Below are 23,810 nucleotides of genomic sequence, written 5' to 3'. Positions count from 1 at the left end.
AGTGAGCAGAACTTCTTGGATGGTCTGTACCATGTAGCTATATGTATTTTTGTGGGTTTGATTTTATTAGTTCCACTGAGACTTAATGTCTCATTTACAAGAGAGACCTAGGCAAACATATTAGGATTACAACAATAAAAGAAACATTTGTTTCCGTGTTCTGCTACTGGAAACTGAATTTCCCGGAGGAATCTACCTGAGCGATTAATAAAGTTCTATCTATTAAAATAACTAAAAATAATACCTGGGTGTTATTTTCAATTCTTTGATATTAGTGCTTATATGGGTGTCAAGTTTTAGATCCAACAGAAAATTCTTACTAATCTGCACCGAACCACCTCTTGACATGGGCTCATCAACCAATTTGGAACTTTTAACCAAGACTGGATATTTAGAAAATACTTCCAGTCAACAGTTACTCAGTGTCAAAATGTTTTCTGGGCACTTGTGCGCTATATTTTATCTGTGATGTGAGCTGGTCTTCATTTTGCCGAAGCAGCACCTTTAACTTGATTTGGATCTTGGGAAAGCAGACAAAGGCACATCTCATTCTGCTGGTTATCTGTGCTGGTGTGGCCGAAAAACGTGCTATGAGCACGGAGAGAATTACCTGGTTGTGAGGAATAGATTTCAAACCACAGCGTCAGCATGAAATTTGGGACACAAAGGCAGATGTTTGCCTTCTGTGTGAATAAAAATTGCTAAAAAACCTCAAAGGGGACACTCACCAAATTTAAATTAGGTATAATTTTTACTTTTGTAGGAGGAGTCACTGAATCTTTCTCAATTAAGGATCTGACTGAATATGCGGTCAATTCTTTTAGTAGGTATATTTGACACATAACAGAACCAAACAGTGTACTGAGGTTCAGTACTTGGATCTTTACAGGCAATGTGAAAGGAAGTAATGATCCCAAACGTTCCTGCAGACACCTGTGAGTTGGTAATAAATCTGTTTCTTCCATCTTGAATCCAGTTCTGTCTGCTTCACTGTCCAAAGAGCAGACAGGTTCAGTTATATTCTACATTAATGGCTCCTCAAATTCACTTTCCATTCCCAAAGCACTTTAAGAAAGCCTTAACATCCACAACAAGCACAGACAAACAGGCAGTTTCTGCTCTTAGATTAACTTGACATTACAGTAAAACAGAACAGAATCTAAATGTTTAACTTTACTAGAATTTGGACCAAGATTGTAATTTATACTAGTCATTTGGCCAGTACCCCATAATGAAAGTCTTAGAGGAATCACACAGTGGTAAAAGTGCATGGACAGCACATACTTGGAGGCTAGAAGCTCACTTCATCTTCTGAGTGAGTGAAGGATTGCTGCTGGGTCATGGGGACTGAGGCCCCAAAGTAAACACAGGTGTTGCGGAGGCAAGTGACTGGGGTTACCCCATCCAGTAGCTAAAGCAACACACACAGTCACGGAGACTTCAGTAAGTAAGACTTCAGTAAAGCATATGGACCGGACCGCTGAGATTTTGAGTTTCCTGTCAATTAACAAATTTCTTATCAAGCCTCATTTAGGAATAACAAGAATTTCACTATTAAAAGATGCTGATTAGTGGCTAATGACTAGGCATTACTCTCACAGTGATCCACCCATGTGCCCCCAGTGTCTTGTTTTTGGATTGTGGTCATGCAGGTGGTCCATGGAATTCAAAGAAAAGAAATGAGGGAGGAGGTGAGCAGTTATTATCTGGCTTTGTGAAAAAAATAAATCTGTCTAAGAGCATTTGTACGGCAGATATGAAATTACTTTTGCAAAGAATATGTGTTGGTGTGCCAGTTCAAAGGGGGAAAGGCTAGAAAACATCATAAATCTAATTTTGGACGCTATGCAAGTGTCAGCGTATCTGCGTCTTTAACACTTGGACAGTTTTTCCTGAGTTGGGATTTCAAAATCTTTTAAGACCTTGCTCGCCAAAACGAAAACACTACTTTGCTTGTACAAATTTTCCTAACAAGAACTCTTATTATTAAAAAGACACCGATTAAACGGGGCTGGATTAAAACACTGCAGGGGGCTGGGTTAGTGGTGGTGCGGTTTAAGGTACCAGTGAGACAACGAAATATGATCCAGGAAGTCCAGTTGAAGTAGTGGCCTTAGCGGCGTTAAAAGGCTTATCGGATGCCAAACACTGCACAGCAGTGTGTAATGCCCACAGTCGGGACTTTACAACTTTGACCATTTTACAGTTGTAACTTTATCTCTTGTTAGGAAAACAGCTCAAGCCATCTACCAATTCTATGCACTTAATATTATTATATATACCTGAATGAATTTAACTGTGCACAAGTCTTTTAGATGGCATTGCAGTTTTGTTTTATTCTTTATTTTTGTAACCTGGCACGGCTGGTGTAGCTGGCTTGATGACACAAGTGTGCAGTCACGTTGATCTTTACCACCATTCCAATGACATGTCTGTGCAAGAGCTCACTGCTAGCGTTCTTTCTTTGTATTTTTTTTAATGAGCCTTTTGCATCAAAGATTGATAAACATTTTTTGAAGTTCATTTAGTTGTGGTTCTGACACTGAAATGCTAGTTTGTAAGTCCATTTAAATAAGTGAGAAAGTAGCTAAAACAGTATGCAGTAGAAAATGCATATGTGGGCAAAAATGTTTTTTTTTTTTAAATAGCTAGCAATCCTAAAGCATAAAACAGAAAGAAAAACACATCCAGAGCGAATATTGTGCAACACTACCTACTGACAGCATCTCATAACAACCACACCCTCCAGATGTTGCATTGCAGTGTTCAGTAAAAGCAACGACAACACCTGCCATGAAGTTAACAGGGTTTCCTGTTAACTTGACTGCAACTCAATAAATTATGAAATGCATGAAAATATGACACAATCAGAAACTCAACAAAAACTCCTGGTCGCTGTGTTACAAACTGGAGTTTATGTAATGTTTAGTTCACCTCTGCTGGGGGTGAACAGCTGTTACTGCATAACCAATATCTTCCAAGTGTGTTTATATATGTGTAAACACACCACTGCACTGCATACCAAAACCCAGACGGCTTCTTCCTGAGCTGCAAGGTTCTTAAACTGTTGTTTTTACACTATTTATTCTCATTAGTATACACTGACTAATCTTATTGGATGCACTGGAGAATTCATGTTTTCATATTTCTAATATCTTTTTGGAAAGAGCATTTGATTATGTATACTGTTTGATTGTACAAAAACAAATCTGACAGTCCATGTTGTTTGTTAAAACAACAGAAAACAGTCGGATCTTATTCTGTCATCCCGTAATTCTGTATTTTCTGGAGCTTTGTCAGCTGCATTACAATTATAGATTCTTATATATAATTTCTCATACAGCTTGGCCTTAGCAAACAAACAGCACCTGGAACCCAAAAACTGGAAAATACACACATACGTAAATCAGCAATGTTCTTATAGTGTGAGTGTGAATGTGAGAGAAAGAGAGAGAGAGTGTGAGTCTATGTATGTCTTTGTCACAAATGTACTTGATAAGGGTGGGAGCCTGCCCCCAAACCCAAGGCCAGAGGCAGACAGAGATGGAAACAGGACAACCACGCCAACCACAGCCCCCAGGAGTACCAAAGACCTGAGACCACACATCCGTGCGTTCATCCAAGCAAGAGAAGGAGGTAGGCCCCAGATGGGGAGCCCAAGGCCAAAGGGTGAGAGTCCTAGAGAACCAGAGGCAACGGGCACCCTGGTACGATTCAAGGGCCCCAGGTGCCCAAGAACCACACAGCACCCGGCAGAGAACCCCCCCCCCCCGCCTTAATGGGCCAGTTACGTACCCCGGAACCAACAAGCATCTGTATCCGGGGGAGGGGCAGAAAAGTCCAGCAGGGACTATGTCCCACAGGGGCCAAGGCTCAGGAAGCCCCAAACACAAGCCCAGCCATGGACACACGCTCATTCAGTCCACTCACTCACTCTCACTCACCCACTAGAGATACACAGTGAGACTTTTTTTTTTACCACTAAAATATGCTGTAGTTTGGACCACCAAATAATTTAAATAAAAAGGTTCATACCCTGCAAAAAACAAGCAGATACACAAAATTACTGTCAGATTCATGAAGTTGTGCACTGGCCTATTTTTTTTTTTTTTTGAAACGATGATTTATTGATTTTGTCAGAACAACACGAACAGCAACAAGTCAGCACAGCCAAGCACAAAAAAAAAAAAAAACAAAAAAAAAAAACAAAGCAAATGCAGGTATATGAGTTACCAGTACACACGCCTGGGACAAAATATGTAAAGCGTTTCACATTCGAAGTCAAGGGAAACAATAAATTAAAAAAAAAAAAAAAAAAAAAAAGGGGGAAAAACACAGACATTAATCAGTGTGTTTAAAAACAAACTGCGAGTCCCCTTTATGTAATAGCACAGTAAGGTCATGAGGTAGGTGATCAAGCAGAGGCTGCCATATGCTACAGAATGCATTACAATTGCCCTTTATGATGGCACTGAGGCGCTCCATCGGCAGCACCCTGAGCAGTTCTCTGTACCACTGTGTAACAGTAGGAGGCCGTCTCTGAATCCATTGAAACAGTACACATCGCCTCGCCAAATGTAGAAGTTTACTTAACAAAAGCATCTGTGCAGAAGACAGAGAGAGCCCTTCTATAGATAGACCCAGAACGAACAGCATAGGGTTCAGTGGGATCGTTCGGTGGAAAATAGAGCAAAGCTCTATAGCAATATTCTTCCAAAATCTAGTAATTAAAGGACATTGCCATATGCAGTGGTAATAGGTCCCTACAGCCGTATTGCACTTCACACAAAGAGCAGAAATCTGAGGGTGAATTTTATTTAGGAACTCCGGCGTACGCTGTAGTCTATGTAAGATTCTGTACTGGCTTTCCTTTAGTCTGTTACAGGGAAACAATTTCATGGCAGATCTGAAAGTTTTGGACCATGCTTCCGCACCAACCTGAGCTTCGAGGTCGGTTTCCCACCGAACCCTGGCCTTGTCAGTGGTTATAAAGTTCAAAGACAACAATTTCCCATAACAAAGAGAAATAAATTTCTTTTTTGTAGTCATTTCCTCGTTAACTTTGAGAAGAAAGCTTTCAACAGGGTTCAAAACTGGTTGATTGGCTGGAAATTTAAGGGAGTTCACATAATGCCTTACTTGCAGGAATCCAAAGAAGTGTTTCTGTGGTAAATTATACTTAACTTGAACTTGATTAAAGGCCATAAAACTACCCCTTTCGAACAGATCACAAATAAATCTTATACCTTTGGAATACCAATCATCAAATATATTAATGCCAATACCCGGGGGGAAAGCTTTATTCCTAGTTAGAGGCTGCAGTGCACTAGAGAAACCTCTTCTTCCGACGTGGGCAGTAATATCACGCCAAACCTTTAAAGTGGGCATCAAGACGGAATTAGTTCTGACACCAAGAGGGAGGTCCGCCAGGTCAGTGGATAAGAGACTAAGAGGTGAGAGAGGGTCACAGCACCAGGCATCTACCGATGGTTCGCCCCGGTGAAGGAAGGAATGTAACCACCCTGAGATTATTTGTGCATGGCAAGCCCAGTAGTAATATAAAAAGTTAGGCAGTGCCTGACCCCCCTCATCCGTGGGCAGTTGTAAAATCTGTATCTTTAGTCTAGATTTCTTCCCACGCCATATGAATTTAGAAAGACATCCCTCAATCTCTATGAATGTTTTTCTGTTGATCCTGAGAGGCAACATTTGAATGGGGTATAATATTCTGGGTAGCACATTCATCTTGATTAAACTTATTCTACCCGTCCAAGACAGGGGGAGGTCAAACCACCTATTGAGGTCATTCTTGATTGAGGCCACAATCGGCTTGAAGTTCAACTTGTACAACTCCGCTGTGTCTGCGGACACCCTGATACCTAAATATGTGAAACCCGTGGTCGACCACCTGAAAGGGAAATTAGGAGGAGCGTCCCACCTCCCCCCGTCACCCAGTGGCAAAGCTTCAGATTTATCATAATTTATCTTATACCCTGAGAAGAGGCCAAATTGGTTGATGATATGTGTCAGTGCAGGAATAGAAGTTTCTGGCTTAGTGAGAAAGAGCAACACGTCATCTGCATAAAGGGAAATCCTGTATTCAGTATTCGACAAGGTCACCCCACAGATCTCAGGATCAGTTCTTATAGCCTCTGCCAGTGGCTCCAAAGCAAGTGCAAACAACAGGGGAGAGAGGGGGCATCCTTGCCGCGTTCCCCTACCCAGTGGGAAGACATCCGAGACCGAGCCATTAACCAAGACCCTTGCAGCTGGGGCCCCATACAGCAGTTTGACCCACTTGACAAATTCAGATCCCAAACCAAACCTGTCCAAAACATCAAATAGATATTCCCACTCCACCCGATCAAATGCTTTCTCAGCATCCAAAGAGATCGCAAGAGCCCTATAATTGGTGTTCTGAGAGAACTGCGCAACATTTATGAGTCGGTGGACATTGGAGCGGGAGTATCTATTCTTGACGAATCCCGTCTGGTCAGGCTTTATCAGAACCGGCAGAACCTCCTCTAAACGTCTGGATAAAATTTTGGACAGAATCTTACAATCCACACTAAGTAGACTTATAGGTCTGTAGGATGTACACAGATCCGCGGGTTTATCCTTCTTTAAGATCAGGGATATATGGGCAAGGTTTAGGGTGGGTGGAAGCACGCCCCTCTCAATAGATTCTGTATACATTCCCAACAAAGGACCCGCCACATGTTTGGCCATTTTTTTATAAAACTCTGGCCCAAACCCATCAGGGCCCGGAGCCTTCCCGCTCTGTAAGGATTTAATTGCATCCAAGACCTCCTGCACCCTGATAGGGCTGCAAAGATCCAATCGACTTTCCTCTGACAGTATAGGGAGGTTAACAGTGTCAAGAAACAGTTTCCTGGCGTCTACAGTATTTTGACACTCAGGGGAATATAAGTCTTGATAGAACTCTTTCATTATTTTGCTGATAAGTTTAGCCTCAAACTGTAAGACACCTGCCTTATCTTTTAGAGAGGGTATTGCATAAGAGCCCCGTTTCCCTTGGGCAAGTCGGGCGAGCAAGCGTCCAGGTTTGTTGCCTGATTCAAATAATCTATGCTTCGCATAGAATATTGCAGTTTCCGCTTTCTGAGTTAACAGTTGGTCCAGGGCCGATCTAGCTGCATCCAACTTCCGAAGCACAGAAATAGACGAGGATTTCTTAAACTCCCTCTCCAAGTCAGTGATATCGCGTTCAAGCACTAATTGTTTGGCTAAGTTGCTCTTCTTTTTTGCCGAGGTAAAAGAGATAACGGAGCCCCTGAGAAATGCCTTACCCGCCTCCCATAGAGTAGAAGCACTAACCCCCGGTAAGTCATTTGTAGAAAGATAGAGTTCCCACTGATCTTCTAAATACTTTACAAATTTAGGGTCACTAAGGAGAGCTGGGTTTAGCCGCCAATGTCTAGACGAAGGGTCATAATAAGGTGGTGATAGCTCCATTGAAACTGATGAGTGGTCCGAAAGCGCACATGTGCGGATCAGACAGCCCCGAGTTCTGTCAAGGACAGATCCAGAAACAAACATGTAGTCAATTCTGGAAAAGGAAAAATGGGGGCGTGAGAAAAATGTGAAGTCCTTCACATGTGGATTACAAACTCTCCAAGCATCAAAGAGACCAAGATCTGAACAGAGGTCCGTTGTAGCCTTTGCCATTTTTGAAGATGGTTGAGATTTTGGTGGATTATAATCAGTTTCAGGATTCAAGCCACAGTTAAAATCCCCACCAATTATTACGTGGTTCGGACACACAGGGGAGGTTTTTGCCAGAAAATTTGAATAGAACGATCTATCAAAAGTATTTGGTGCATAAACACTTCCCAATAGAATTAATTCCCCATATAGAAGCCCAGTAATCAAAATAAATCGTCCGTCCGTATCCCTTACAATAGTATGTAGCGTGAATGGTAGATTTTTATGGACCAATATTGCGACGCCTCTACTTTTAGAGTTAAAGGAGGAATAATAAATTTGTCCCACCCAATCACGTTTGAGTTTTAGGTGTTCGGAATCTGTGAGGTGAGTCTCTTGCAGTAATGCAATCTGCACTCTATCTTTTTTGAGTAAGGAAATTATCTTGCGCCTCTTAATGACGTGGTTAATTCCCTTGACATTAAGAGTAATAATTTTAGTGTTACTCATTGCAAAAGTAATCTGTCATTGGACAAGAATCGTCAACCCAAGGCAAACAGAAAGAGCCATCATAATAAAAGACATGTGAAAGACTTAACCCATGGCCTGAACCGGCCGTGCTGACATGAACAAAACCATCACAAAAAGATGGCAAAGGAACCTTCACCCACACAACAAATTGCATACAATAACAGAATTAAGATAAACGTCAAGGTATCACGGACTAAAAACAGACAAACAAGAAACAAACAAAAATGAAAATGCCACCCACCGGGTGGTGTCACAAGCCCAGTGCAGCCAAAAGAAGTTTCACTCCACGGGAGAGAAGGAGAGAGAAGACAAGAAAAAGAGAAAAAAAAAAACAAAGCAAAACCCCGCCCCCGCTCCCCAAACCTGAATGGAATCGGGTTACTGTCAGTTGTGAATCAAAATTAGAGACTGAGTAAACAATTAGGCTATTTCCCCCGTTAAACCGTCTCTGCCTCCTCAAACTGCGTTAAACGCTGCGGACTCAGGCGTCCAATGACACGGTCCCAGTTAAGTCCGGCAGTGCCACAGTTTGTACGGGGCAAGCATCTATTAATCCAGCGTATTGATGAAACTTTGTGCATCTTTAGGCGATTCAAACTTGTGCTCATTGCCATTGTAAGTCAGCACAAGCGTCGCTGGATAGCGCATCCTAAAGCGGATGCCCTTGTCGATTAAGGCACGGCAAGAAGCATTAAATCCCCGTCGTTTCTCACGGATCGCGTAGGAGAAATCCTGATGTATGAAGATCCGCTGCCCGTCGTGGTGGAGTTCGGGGGCCGCTTTCACTGCAGCCATAATCCGCTGTTTATCTCCGGAGTTGTGGAGCTTGATGATCACCGGCCTGGGGTGAGCACCCCGCGGGCCGAGGCCCCGGTGTGCGCGGTCAACTTTAATGCGGGCTTTACCCGCGGAGCTGTGTCTCAGCCCGAGTGTGGCAGGCAGCCAAGCCTCGAAAAACTGAGTAGGGCTCTCACCCTCCGCACCTTCTTTCAGGTTAATGATGCGAATATTGTCGCGCCTGCTGCGGTTCTCTAAGTCGTCCAAACCTTTTGCCATAACCTTAATCCTCCCCTCCGCTTCAGCCAGCCTCCCCGCGAGGTCAGTCACCCCATCTTCCATATCTGAGATTCTCTGCTCTGCCTCCGTGACGCGTTTGGAGACATTTTCCAGCGAGGACGAAATTTTCTCCAGTGTCCCCGACAGTGCAGACAGTTTTTGGTCAATTACCTCACTGATGCTATCGGTCACCTCACGGACGAGAGTTGCGGTGTCCACCGGGGGCGAGGGCTGGTCGCCCATTGCTACTAGCATGTCAGTTTGGCTAGCATTGTTCATCACGACGGCCGTGGTCTTTCGAGATTGTATCTTCGTCTGCTTCGACATTATTTAACTTCCAAAAAGCGTATTTAGGACTGCTGAGTATTCCCAAAGCTCTCAGTCACTAGTTTAGGTAAAAATATAGACAGTAGTGCGCATTACACTGTGATAAGTACAGGTGGGAGCGGGAGCACAGTGAAAGCACGTCTTCTAGCCTACCATATTCACCGGAACTCCCCACTGGCCTATTTTGTTCTTTCCACTATACGCAAGCTAGCAAATCAAAACCAACAGGCATCTGCAGTAGCATGAACATGCTACCCATATACTGCCCTGCACCCATTTCTTTATTTAGGAAAACATGTTTACCTCTAGCTCAAGTGGAGAAAATGGTAACAGCATTGTAAGAGAGTACGTCTAATGCAAGAAAACAGCAGAAAGTCTGACAGAAGAAACTTAAATAAGTGGACTTCGGAGCTGACAGGATGAGAAAAAAAACCAAACAAGTTTTCTGGGAAAATAATATACTGTAAGTGATGACATCCACAAATAATTTGTCATTTTTAACAGAAGATACGATAGTTTAAGATAAGACCAAGAATACTGTAACATGCTTAAATTAATTGGTTAAAGCCCATATCTTTCCCTTCAGTATATTTTCTTTACGTCCTATTTTTTAAAATAATGACTCTATTCTTAAAAAAAACTTTGAATCCTAATTTTTATTGATTTTATAACATTTGTTTTGTTTTATTCTAGGCTTGTGAAATTTTATCACACTCAATAAATTTGATCTACAGCTAACTGTCTTTCATGTGTGAAAAGTTGCTACAGGAAATATTTCCCACCATTGACTGTCATTAAAAAGTTCTTTCTGGAAAAGTGGAGTAGCATTCCACCTTAATTTGGAATCACTGGTTTGCAAATAAATATGCAGCCACTGGACGAGAATTTGATCCAATGACAGGTAACAGATGTGGTGCTATAGAATAATTCCTTATTTTATTCTTAGGAAAGATTAGCAGATTGAAGATTTCATTAGCCTGCAGCTTTCAACAGTGTAACAGATGGGAACTTTCAATAGTACAGTGATTTCTTTAGAAACAACACATACTGTACCAGAATATTTTTCCTCGGCATGATTGGGAAAATGTATCTTATGGAAAATATTATTTTGGGCTGGTGGACGTCAAGGGAAATTCCACACAGCATGACAATTTACTTTATTTTGGGGGGGTTTATAAAATCCTCTGTCACCTCTGATTACAATGAGCTGAATGTATCAGTTACACATGTGGCATACATGATATTATACCTGACTTTTCTTTGTATACTGTGGCCACTTTGGCTTTCGGAGTTGTGGGGGTTACATATTGTGTACCGCCTGCCTAAAAAGTACTTGTTTCTAAATGTGGATCAAAGGAGTCATTGTCATTTCTTTTCAGCGGAGCTCATATTAAGATGTATTCCATTTGGGAAACATACAAAGCAAATCCTCTGTAATCAGTGAAGGATAATGTCCTCCAAACAACAACAGAAAAAGAGTAAGACTACAATGATTCAAATCCATGTTTTGAATTTGAATCCGATGTGTAGATTTAAAGAGAGCAACAGGAAACGTGAAAGTTTTGGAAAATCTACCCAATTGTTAGTCCTAAAATGAGAGGGCGAGCTCTCATCCTTGAATGACTTTCTGCAGTGCACATGTCAGCAATGTGGTTTCTTCCTCATCAGCTTATTAGCTTACACTGTAATCCAAAGCAACACATATGAAATCATTTAAAACTATTTTTCAACCAATTTCAGCTGCTGATTAGTGAAGAATTTCCTTAGCACCAACTTTTTTACAGCAGATTTATGGTCCTGTGTTGGTGTCCATTTGCACTTCTACTGAAACTACCCAAAGAGAAGGATAATAGGAATCACACCAACAAGCAAGTAGACTATTTCTAAGAAACTCTTCGTCTTCTCTGTAACACAACCAACACAAACATAATTAAGAGTAGAACTTCAGCTGCTTGATGCTTTGGCAGTGCCTCCAAGTGGCAGTGGAGAGCTTCAATATGTAGACATGCTAGCACTGACTCAAGCAAAGCAGTGCCACAATGGAGCCTGCAGAGCTCTATTTTTAATTTCTTCTTATTTAGCAGTGTAACTACTCAGGAGCTGGTATTTAAGTTTGCTTATCTTCTAAACTGAATTAAAACAATTAGACACTCCATTAGTCTTTGCTTAAACTGCTAATCCTATGACCCAGACACAAACAAGCTGCGGATGGATAGATGGATGGATGGATGGATGGATGGAAACTAAAGCAATTCCATCAGATCTTTCCTGATGAATCCATAACAATACTCCACCAACTATAGCATACATAAATACTAAGACCTTATGATGTAGAAAACTACTTGTATACATCATTAGGGCCGCTAAGCTATATTATGAGTCAGATATTATGAATCACCAGAGACTGAATCACTGTTTTCTATAGCTTTAAAGCAATTTGTTTGCACAGAATAATAAAAGTATTGTTTTAAATATAACTATATATTTATTTAAGGTAGCTAAACTTTTCCTATGCTTCACTCTATTTTTTAAACTACAACAGCAATGTGTTAGGATATTAAAGTTACAGAATTTAAAATTTGCCGTCATCTCTTTTGCAAATGTTGACATGGACACTAATGGAAATATATGTAAAACACTAAATACTCTCAGAGTATTATTGTTAAAATTTGGCTTGTTTGGAAAACTCCAGGAAAGCAAGCGAGTGACAACACTTTGATGCACTGTGTTACAAGTAGCAGTAAGCAGGTACATCTGTTTTATTAATCATTAATATGATACACGAAAAGAAAATGTGGAAACATTTCGGTCAAATGACAGCTTGTTATTTATTATCTTTTGCACCAGCTGGTTAAAAAGTGGCATATATTTTCATTTGTGAGGTGCATGAAGGGATGTGGTGGCAAGCTTAAGCCTTGCAGGATGTCTGTCTCTGGACAGCTCTTGCAGTGGAGAGCTCCAAATTTACACACCCGTCCAAAATCACAAAGTGCAAGCAAGGCAATTGGCTTGACAGCACATGTAATAGAGACTGCAAAACCTCGTCGCCCAAGGGCCCTCACCAGAGTAGCAGTGGAGGAGAGTGGCGGGGGGTTTGGCTCTCTTAAAAAAAAAAAAGAGAGTTTGGGATCAGCTTTGTGAGGCTTCTCATGTCAGTCACATACACAAACTTATTTTTGCTAAGTATCTGGAGGTTGGATCCGCAGTGAAATGTGCAGTGTGCGTGTTCGTGGCACTGGTTTTACTTGGCACCACAAATGATAGCTCACTTTTAATATAGAGTAGAGAGTTAGAGAGCGCAGAATTCTTGAGGCAGACTGTAAAAACGTAGCAGCACAATGGACAATGAGCGTGGCTGTGGTTTGGACTGTAGGAAGATCGCGGGGAGCCTGATGGAAACCTCGCAGGACTGCCGTGAGCACGCGAGGTCAGGACATATGCTGACATGGACTTCTGAGCCCGAGTCAGAGCCAGAGCGGAGGGAAACCGAGGCCTCACGTCTGTTCAGCAGCGCTCTGCTGCTCCTCTTGTTTGTCTCTGAATTTATGTCAAATGTTAGTCCTGCCTGATGCAAAATGCAACACTAAGACCCCAGACATGGATGTATTCTGCACACATTAAACACAAAGCAGTTTCCAAAGTGCAGCAGGTTGATGATATGAGTACGAATATTTGATAAAGAACACAACACTACATATTCATTAACTGAACTATTTGGATAGGATCTTAAAAGGCCAGCTTCGCTATAATAGTTCCTTTTGGCGTGAACTGGATTAAGAATACAAATTCAGCACAAATGTCTCTCTCCAGAAAGCACACAAAAAAAGTATCTACAAATCTTGTTAGCAGCTTCATGTTGGAGCTTCTTTACTTGCCTTCACATGGTGAGAGGTACAGTAAGGGGTAGGGCTGGGCTATTCATCTGATTTTAATTTAATTAACCATAACTTCCAATATAAAGAAAACAAGACATTTGGGATAAAAATATTGCTTTTTGCATTCGTTTCCACTGCAAAGCTCTCTTTTATTTCATGTCATAAAATCAAGCACACCCATTTCCTTTACAGAGGAGTGCATTTGCCTCTCCCTAAAAGCCCAACTCAGTCACCAGCACAGAGTTCAAGGAAGCCTACTTTAAAAAGATTTCTACATTTACAAAGAGAAGTTTCTTTTGGAACTTCAATAAGTTGTTGTTCACTATCTTTTTTTCAAAATCTATGAAGCCAGAGATATAAATGAAATAATCTGACAGCCATGCATCGTGGTTAGATCATGTTTACTTCTGCACAGGGACATGTTTGCCATTTAGATCCCTTATATTCAAGATTCAAGTCAGTTATCTCCAAAACTAAGCAACTGACAACCAAATAATCTATATAAATGGAGAAATAACACTACATACCAGAGACAAAATACGTACATTTGATCTTGTGGGAAACTTTCCCTTTAACAAATCTATTTTAACATCAAAAAATGGAACCACCAATCAAAGCCAGGAGACTAAAACTATTTGCAAATTCTGATAACGCCTTTGGTTTCCCCCAAGCCAAACATCCATACAGCTCACTAAGCATCCCATTCATCCAAGTTTCCTTTTCCAAATCACATATTGAATTTCATTTATGTCTGATGAGAGCAGCAGCTCTTTTGTTCAGTCTTTTTTGTGATGTGTTGGCAAAGCCCCCCTCTTTCACAGCCAAGCAGTCAGGAGGAGCCTGTTGTTCTAAAAAATGAGACAGGGCAACAACAGGGCAACATCTGATTAGCATTCACTGCACTATCTCCACTCCCCTGGTATTTTATTACCACAGGTGCAGGGGCATTCATTGATCAGATGCACGCTATAGTTGAGGTTAGGCCTTAATTGAAAACAGCTCTATTTATACACCTGCAGGCACTAAAGGTCTCTAAGAGAGCCCAGGGAGGCTGAAGAGAAGAGAAAGGAAGGGGGGAGAAAACAGAGTAGTGACAGAACTGTGAAAAAAGACATGCCTTGGGAGACATAGGTTAAAGCCTGCAGAGAAGGCAAAAGGCATTCCCAAAACAGCATGGCTACCAAGTGCCATGAGAGAAGCATGCAGGTGCAGAAATCTTTAGGAAAGAACACATGTTTGAAGCAAACAGAAGTGATTTGTTGAAAATACGGAAAAACAATTTCTTTTTCAGCCAACAACTACATTTATTCTGTTTACCGTGCTGCTGCCAGTCTTTGTTGCCAAAGTCGTTTTTCAGAGCCTTGCACTGATTGTGTTCAGCCACATTGCAGGTGGTACTTTGCATCCTGGGGCCCATGTTTTCACAATCTGACCACAACAGGAGGTCAAGGGGTCTGTGTGGTGGAAATCCAATCAGAAAAACCACAGAGGAAAGAGAAATCTGCATTTAGACAGAGAGGGGGACGCAGCTCAGACGTGCAACTTTGATGGGGAAAGTTTGTAAATGATGTACAGCTCTTTTTCTGTCATGTCAAGGTCTTTTACAGGATGTCAAATTTCCAAGTGTGGGAAAGCTATGAAAGCTGTTAATCAGTTCAAAAGACATACGTGAGGGGGGTGAAAAGGTGCTCAGTCAGCTATAGGTTGTTGGCACCGGAGTGGGTCAGACACTGACTAATAAAAGTGTGAGAAAACTTCAAAGACAGCTGATACAGCAGATGATTATTTAAGGATTAAATTTAATGCAATAAAATTAACATTAACGTTGCTATAAGCTATCACTGACAGAGAACAGAATCAGATCCCACATGGAGAGTTTTCTTTTTGAAATAATGTAACACGTCTGTTAAATACCTTTGACGGGATTAAAAAAAAAATCATTTGCTAGAGTTAAGTCAGCTCAGAAAAATATGGCATAAAATGTATGAGTGAGGCGTATTTCAGCTATGGCCCATTATTTACAGAGGCAGTTGTGTGTATGTGTGTGTAAAAGTTTGTATTCCATGACCAGTTGGACCAAGTGATTGCTGGAGATTGCAGACAGTCGCTAGTGTGTAACTGATTGCTCAACTTGATATAAAATGTGCCAAAAACATCATTGCGATTACTTTGGTTGCTAGCATGTTGCTGCAATCACAAGTCTGCCAACACTCGCAAACACCTCGCCAAAAAGTAGTGAAACTTGAAATAGTGTGTTGCAAACCAGAAATTTGAATGCTCACATTTAAAGTAAAAGTTGCACCTACTGAAATATGCTGAATGCAGCAACAACACATTTGGTGTAAGACAACTTTGAAAGTAAATGTTTGCATACTGCATCACACTTCTCCATGTTTCATTAGAGGTAAGCAAAGAGAGTAAAGAGAGTAAACAATGAGTGTTTGCAGATCAGTCTTCTGTGCAACTGCAGAAATCTGCGAACAACCGAAGCAATCACAAGGAGTGCTTTTTGTGTAGCACCCTCATTGCGACCAAGTTCACCTGGAAACAGACAGAATTCTCCAGCAGCCAATCAACTACTGGTTTGGGAATACACATTTTGTCCTAGCAACCAGTGGTTACCAGACGGTTGCTGACCAGTCTCAAGGCCTTTGTAACTGGGACCTAAATGAACAAAGTACTCTCTAAACCTTTGAAAAAAAAGTGAAGCCAATGCAGAAGTGTGGATGTTGGGCAGTACATTCTAATGCACAACATCAGGAAACTTCTGTGGTGGTAAAAGAAGTCTAACCATAAGTACCCAGTAACCATTTTCCAGCTGAATTTATGAGTTTATGTCAACTCTGACGTGACACCTGGTTTAAAATAAACAAGATGGCAATAGCCAAAACGCAGAAGGCTTGCTGACTCAAGCCTTCAAGCAAACTAATGGGTGACAGTACGGTCAACTTTACAATATAAGCTCCTCCTTGCCTCCTTTTGCTCTCAAAGCTCTTACAAAAAAAGAAAAAGAAAGAAGAGACAGTTGTTTGAAACACAGTCAACATATGAATCAACAGCTGAGAAGCTGATTATGCTGAATGAATCCTTTAAGAACACTTCATGGACAGGGAGATGGGTTTTTTTCCACGGTGACTACGGGACATAATCCATTCTAAGTGTTGTAAATCCAAGCTGACAACAGCTGCTGTCCTCTAAGAAGAAGCAAGCTAGAAATCTCTCAGAGCCGCTTAAAAACAAAAGCTTTTACAAAGATCAATCGTCCTTGGAGTATTCATTTAAAATCGGTCTGATTGGATAATGTGAAGAATCCAATTCTGTAGTCCAAACACTGTTAAGAGCTTACAAATATGATCACAGCCTTTGGAAACGGTTTCATGGATGTAGCTCTTGGAAAGGGAACAGACTACTGTGTGTATAACATCCCAATGTTCCAGTACAACATTTCCGTGGATCCTGTTGGGACAAGATGAAAGGCTTTGTGCCCTAATATCACTGTAACTGCAGGTGTGGAGGCTCCCATTTCACGAGTGTCACTGATGTTTAGGGGGCCATGGGGAGGGGGAACGACGAGACATCTGCACGTTTGGATAACCATCTGAGGGTTCAATCAAATTCAACACCTAGCAGGTAAATGTTTGGATACTCGTGTGTGTGTGTGTGTGTGTGTGTGTGTGTGTGTGTGTGTGTGTGTGTGTGTGTGTGTGTGTGTGTGTGTGTGTGTGTATGATGTTACCTGTCTGGCTTGTCATCAAAGTAGACACCACAAACACTTGGCTTTATCAAATATCTGTGTGATCACTATCCCGGGCAGTATATAGAGGACTTCAGTTTGTAGTTTTGGCTTATTTTTGTTAAGATTATTTTTTATATCTAAATTTAAACAGACAGGGAGACCTTGTTCAAACAAAAGTCAGAGGATGTGAAGTTGATGAGCTGGTCTCATTTTCTCTGTCTTTTTAAAATAATATAAAGTGCTAAAAAAAAATGCAGCCATGCAAATCAGAGCTATAAGGAAAAAAAATCTAATTTTACAACCTGTCAGGCTTTTATTAACAGTGCAGAACTTCTGCCAAAAATGCATTTCCTTTCCAACACATGGTTCATTCAGGAAGACAGAAATTGTGTCTCATAGCCACAGGGAGAATCTAAACGATATAGTGACCTATGATGCATAAATTAAAAAACAAAACAAAACATGACTCATATACAGTTGCGGTTCAAAAACAGTAAGTCTATGTCAACATAATAATTTTTCAGTTGATATCAGACAAAGTCAAGTTACTGCTTGCTTCATTTGTATTTTTTTTTTTTACAGATGAGGACAAAATTATTAGCCCCCCAATGAAGATTTCTTTTTCAGAAAAACCAAGAATTAGCAGGGTTAAAATTATTACCCCCCTGATGCTTATACTCAAGTGTGAATCCTTTTTGTTGAATAACAGCCTGCAGTCATTTATTGCAGTTTTCGACAAGTCTCTCAAACACGCCTCCTGAGCAAATCCATTCTTCTTTGGCAAATCTCTCAAGCTCCTCAACATTTGATGATCTTCTGGCATGGACCTTGGTCTTCAGTTCACCCCACAAATTTGCAATGGGATTTAAATCAGGGCTTTGTGCAAGCCGGTCAGTAACTTTAACTTTGGTCTTCTGGAGGGAGTGACATTCTCACTGTTGTGTTGGAGGATAAAGAAATGACCCAGAGCCAGTTTTGCTACTGACTGCTTGAGTTTTTCTTTCAGAATCCTTCTTTCTTCACGATTCCTTCCACCCTGACAGAATTCAAGGTGTTCCAGGCACACTTGAGCATCTCTACAGCGTTTCACTGTGAGGATGGTGTCCTTTGGGTTGTACATCTCTTCCTTCTTTCTCCAAATGTAAACATTGTCTCTGGGGTCAAAGAGCTCTAGTTTCACCTCATCTGACCAAAGGACAGACTTCCAGTATATATAATCTGTCTTCAGGTTGTCCTTAGCATACTTCAGTCTGGCTTGAAGGCATCTCTTTTGCAGAAGTGGAGTTGTTTTGTTTTTTTTTACTGTGCAGGGTGCCAATGATTGTCTCCTTTGAGACTACAATTTACAACTTGGCTAAGTAATTTAGTGTCTTGGCAGATGTTCTTGGGTCTTTAGACACATCTCTCACTTTTTTCCCCCAGTCGTTCAAATCTTTGCTTCCTACCTCTGCCAGACTGGTGCTGCACTGTGTGGCTCTCTTTGAATTTCTGATTATACTTCTCGCTTCAGTTCTTGACACTTGAAAACACTGTGATAAGTTTGTATATGCATTTTCTGCTGATTTCGTTTGTGTTTAACATGATGCTTTCTCAAGTGACATCTCAAACTCTTGCTGAAGTTTTGATACTACGTAAATTGGAGAAAAAAAATCCCTTAGTCTTAACTTGATTTTATAGATTAGAGCATTGCAAAATTAAAGAATATCATTGCATGCCAGCGGTTTGTGCTATGGCTAAAAATAGCTAACGATCCCTTATAACATTGGCCCTGGTATTTTTTTTGTCTGAAATCAATCAGAAATAACAGAAATAATTGATGCTTTCTAAAGAAAGTATGTTTCAAAGTGCTATGTTAAAAATCTCTTGCTCTGTTAAAGAAGGACAAACATTTATTATTAATAGTGAGGGGCAAATACTTGTGTCCTCATGTGTAATTGTACCTGCACACCATCTCCATCATTTGAGAAAAACAAACTGGTACTTTCCTTCTGAACACTACTGCATGAATACACAGTGTGATTAAATGCAAGTAGCTTTATACTGATGAACACCCAGTCAGACTGGTGAGGTTCGAAATACTGACAACCATCATCTGCCACAAACAAAATTGCTGAGAGCTACAGTACTTTGTTTTGTTTTTAGAGTTTTGCTCAGTAACAGTCTAAAAGCTCCACCTGTTGTTGGTGTTAAGCAGAACTTACTGGTGCATGTGTAGATGTCTGCTGCCATGGATGCTGTGCCTTGGTGGTTTAGCCAAAATATATGTTGAACAAGGGTAGAATGGATCCAGCCAGAGACACCATGGATGGACAAAGCCACTTTGACATCACCTAAATTAATGTCTGGTTTAAAGCCTTAATAAAAACATGACCTTTATTCGGTTACTTATGGTTCGTATTAAATGGTAAATGGCCTGTATTTGTATAGCGCTTTACACATTCAGTCATCCACCCATTCACACACTGGTAATGGCAAGCTACATTGTAGCCACAGCCACCCTGGGGCACAATGACAGAGGCAAGGCTGCCGGACACTGGCGCCACTGACCACCACCAGTAGGCAACAGGTGAAGTGTCTTGCCCAAGGACACAACGACCAAGACTGTTGGAGCCGGGGCTCGAACAGGCAACCTTCCCATTACAAGGCGAACTGCCAACTCTTGAGCCACGATCGCCCCAAAATTAAAAAACTAAAGGTTTGGTGCCAACATAAGGTTTTAAAAAGCTCTTTCCTTGTGGAAGTTTTAATTCTACTACCGTATCTGTCAAGATATGTGTAAAAACAACAGTAAGCTAACCCAACAGATGGAGCTTATGTCTAAGAAAAAAGAAAAAAAAAACAGTATATATAATAAATAATCCCTGTTCATACACTGGAGTACATCCTGACTTTGCTAACGCAGCCAAACATCAAACAAGACACAGCGGTGGGTATTTGACTGTAATATATTTCTCTACTACTGAACAGTTGTTAATCACAGCGCAGTTCTTGCACCAACCTACATGTGCAGACCCGCCATCATCTGTTTTTCCCAGACTTCAAGTCTTGGCCCACTTGAAAAAGACGAATCAAGCTAAAATGCTGAGTCCGGCAAGTTGTTATTGAGCCAAGCTTTGGTCATTAGAAAGCTAAATAGCTCCTTGTTTCCTTTTGTGTGTTTAATCTTAGCTGGAGCGGGTATAATTTATTATACAGTGAACAAAATTTGGCTGGAACAAACACAGGACTAGCTAACCTGGTTGCGCTAATCTTAAACTTCTATAGAAGCCCGATCAGTTTACCCCTCTAAAGCTTTCTTGCACGCCGCTTCCTCTTGTTCCACCAGTCGTCTGCTGCTGGGCACCGTGTCTTCGGTAGCTGATCTGCTGAGCTCCGCTCTCAGTGTTCTTGGCAACACAGTTCTCTCGGAGGTTTGTACCCACTCACCCACGTTACATACTGCCAGAGCAGGCGTTGAAAGAGAAGCCGCTCGCCCTATTACAAGTCAGTGTACCATCAAAATGATTTTGAAGTTGTTATTTTAAAAAGAAAATAGTTACATATTATTGCTTTAACAAGGGATCAAAGTCCACCAGATGGAGCTTAGGTTTTCCTTCTCATTATGCACCCCTGCAAATCTGAAACGATGTGAAACACCCCAACAGTAAAGACAAATAAATTTGCTTGACGTGAGCTGTGACACTGTTTACACAGAAAAGTTGGTACTTTGACAAAAATATGGCTCGTGATATAAGATCTGGTTAGGAATGGAAACAGCTCAAGCACAGAAACTGATTCACGGGGAGCCCCCTGGCTTCAACCGCAACTACAGAAAAAGACCCAAGGAAGAGACTGAGGATCACTCAACTAAAATATTATTCTTTCACACTAAATGAGAAGTGAATATAATGAACTACAGAACAGTAACTTTTTTTTCCCCTTTCCACTGTGACTGATTTTAAAATCCTCTGACCACATTCGGACTGTAAACAGCCTCATTTAATTTTCCAAATATAACCCAACCTCTTCTAGCATTTAACTGGTGCTTTGTGTGAATCTGTCTCTCCTGGTCAGTCGTAAGGACAACACCTCAGACAGCACAGTGGGGTCAGTGAGAAGTTAACTCACACTGGCCGGCTCCTGTCGTAGAAAGCGTTGCTCTTTGCAGCCTCTGCAGCCTGCACAGCTGCTTTCCTCTCCTCAAATTCCTCCCTGCTCAGGACCGTGCCCCTGTGGCCGTGTTCCACCAGCTTAAGGGCCAACTCCTTCTGCTTGAGATGAGAACAGAAGAAGAATCAGTGAAGAAGAGGGAGCATGCTTTACAGTCAAGGCTGGATATTGTCAGACGTTTGCAGTGCCGAATTTACAAATTGTGGCCTCTCAACTCACTAATCACCACAAGAGTACTGACAGATAAAACTTGAAATTTTCTCAGCTGGTTTTTAGGATTTACTTGTCACGCTTGTCTTTCGATTGAAAGGTGTCATTTCACTGCCCTGCCTAAAAGTATGGAAGCGATGACCTGCTCTCCGACACCACCACATTTTTAGTTTTATGGGTTCAGGATGATTTCATTCCTATTTCCAGATCTATTTCTGTTGTAAGTGTGAGCATTAATGTATGTCAGCAGGGATTTTTAGCTACATTATTCCGATCGTCACTTGCAAACCTGCTGTCATTAAAGCAAAGCCATAAAGTCATCATCTAAAAACCAAATCTCGCCGTCAAACCCAGTGGCTTGTTAGATCAAAGCTTCTGCCACATGTCCTCATACCCAAAATCCCAGCAGCCGGGCCTGTGTCCGCACCCAAGAGGAAAAGTTATATTTTCCTTCAGCTTTGATGTGGCTGACCAGAAATGAGTCTCAGACCTTTGCTGGTCCTAAAATTGGCCTGAAAATCCACTCAAACAGATGATTTGAGCGAACACACCAGGATCTACACTAATCAGCTAAGGTGGAAATCCCTTTGTAATATACGGCATTTCAGAGAGAAGACCGGAATAACATGATCTGTGATAAATGGGTTCATAATTAGTGGATTTATCCAGATTTGGCCCTTTTCAACACAACTACACATTCCAGATGACCTGGGCTGAGTGTGCTGTGTCACAACACAGGGAAGAATCTGAATGATTGACTGCAGCTGATTATCAGGTCAGATAGGCGTTGTTCTCTCAATGTGGACACAGGTGTTCAAACAATTCCGCAGCAGACACATAACTCATTAGCATGGGCGCTATCTGCTGGACGGATGCAGGACTGCTGATTTCTAAAGGGCAGGTTCATTTTCAACTTATTTAGCAGAATACGTGGCTCGAAAAACTTAAGAGACCAACATGAAAGAAAGAACAAATGCGATTTAGGGCCTTTTAAAGACATATGTTTGATAATATACAGCCTGAAAGCTACTTCTCCTAAGTCTTTCGTTCATCCCTGAAAAACATATGAAAATAACTAACCCTAACCTTAGCGGAAGATAATGGATGGATGGATTATAATTTCATATACAATAGTGCTACTTGTGCAAATAATCTGTGGTCTATAGCGAGCACAACACAACAATAACAACAACAACAAAATGTAATACAGCCCGTTGTACTGTCTGTGTGGCTTTGAAACGGTACGACTGCCATGTGATACGAGTAACTGTTTCTCTACTTTATCGCATGAACCAAGCAGACTGGAGTGATGATAGCTGCTTGTTAAATTCAGAGTTTAAACCACAGACTGAATATAAAGAGTTACTGGTTTTATTCTAAACCTTGGTATGACTACCACCTAGCGTTGAACTACTGAAATTACACCAACAAGTCAAATCTGCTTTTAATGAAACAAGCGAACTAAGTCCAATGCAGAAAAAAATAACAGAGAGCAGTAACAAACAGATATTAACTTAAAACGATATTTACTGTCGATGAAAATAACACTTGATGTATAGTATATGCCACAAGTCAGACAAGTGTTTGTCAACTATGTTTGGTTGATCACAGGTAAACAGGTAAACACCTTGTAAAACACCCATGAAGTTATTTTCATATTTTTAAGAGTATATTTTTAATGTCGGGATAGTACGTAGCTAAAAATGGCCAATATTTGCATAAAGCGTGTAAAATTTATTTTCTTGCTTTGCACACCGGAGCGACATTAGATGAGCAACATACCAAGAGGCTAACGTACCAGAAGCAGGTGATGTGCTAGCAAGCTAATGAAGGCAGGTTTTATACGTGGCGAATTGAAGGAGTCCTGGTAATTTTGGAGAGACTATGGTTATTTTTTAATAAAATTCACTGCTGTAGATTGATGAAGAAATTGTAGTGCAGTCAGTGCGGCTCTGAGGCGCAATGCCACAAAATAGCGGGGTGTAAGGAGTGATAGGTAGGATAAAAGTGCTTATAAAAGTTGTACTTTTCACTCACTTTAAAGTAAAACAGATCCAGTGGCGTGACTTTTGAGTCCAGGTAATCCTCGTAACATTTAAACTGTGTTAGAGAATCGTGAAAACGGCTGAATTTGCTGTACTCCATCTTCTGTGTGCGTGTGCGCTCGTGAGTATTGGAAAACGCTGCTATGGCAACCGCCTTACCGGCTTCTCATCAGACAGGAAGCGGAAGTTGACGACATCACGTTTAACCTTTATGTA

The 23,810-nt window shown here is 41.1% G+C and overlaps 1 protein-coding gene across 4 annotated transcripts in view; it reads right to left on the bottom strand.

The window, feature by feature from the left end:
• Positions 1-23,781, bottom strand: part of cfap299 (cilia and flagella associated protein 299) — a 97,725-nt gene extending 73,944 nt beyond the window's left edge. For 3 of the 4 annotated variants that reach the window (XR_014923423.1, XM_085476397.1, XM_085476400.1), the window contains exons 1-2: positions 23,587-23,781; positions 21,298-21,440 (exon numbers count right to left, since the gene is read on the bottom strand). Coding sequence is in view for 3 of the 4 variants with exons in the window: in XM_085476397.1 (XP_085332523.1) it covers positions 21,298-21,440; positions 23,587-23,694 (251 nt within the window). In the remaining variant the exon portion in view is untranslated. The remainder of the gene's footprint in view (positions 1-21,297; positions 21,441-23,586) is intronic. The other variant, XM_085476399.1, reaches the window with a different exon arrangement.
• Between the last annotated feature and the right edge of the window lie 29 nt (positions 23,782-23,810).

Source organism: Copadichromis virginalis, linkage group LG12, assembly GCF_057382275.1.
Source record: "Copadichromis virginalis isolate Kocher_CV1m ecotype Utaka linkage group LG12, C_Virginalis_male_GT1.1, whole genome shotgun sequence".
Lineage (NCBI taxonomy): Eukaryota > Metazoa > Chordata > Actinopteri > Cichliformes > Cichlidae > Copadichromis > Copadichromis virginalis.
Note: the sequence above shows the minus strand (reverse complement) of the source record. Positions and strands in the feature narration are given on the sequence as shown.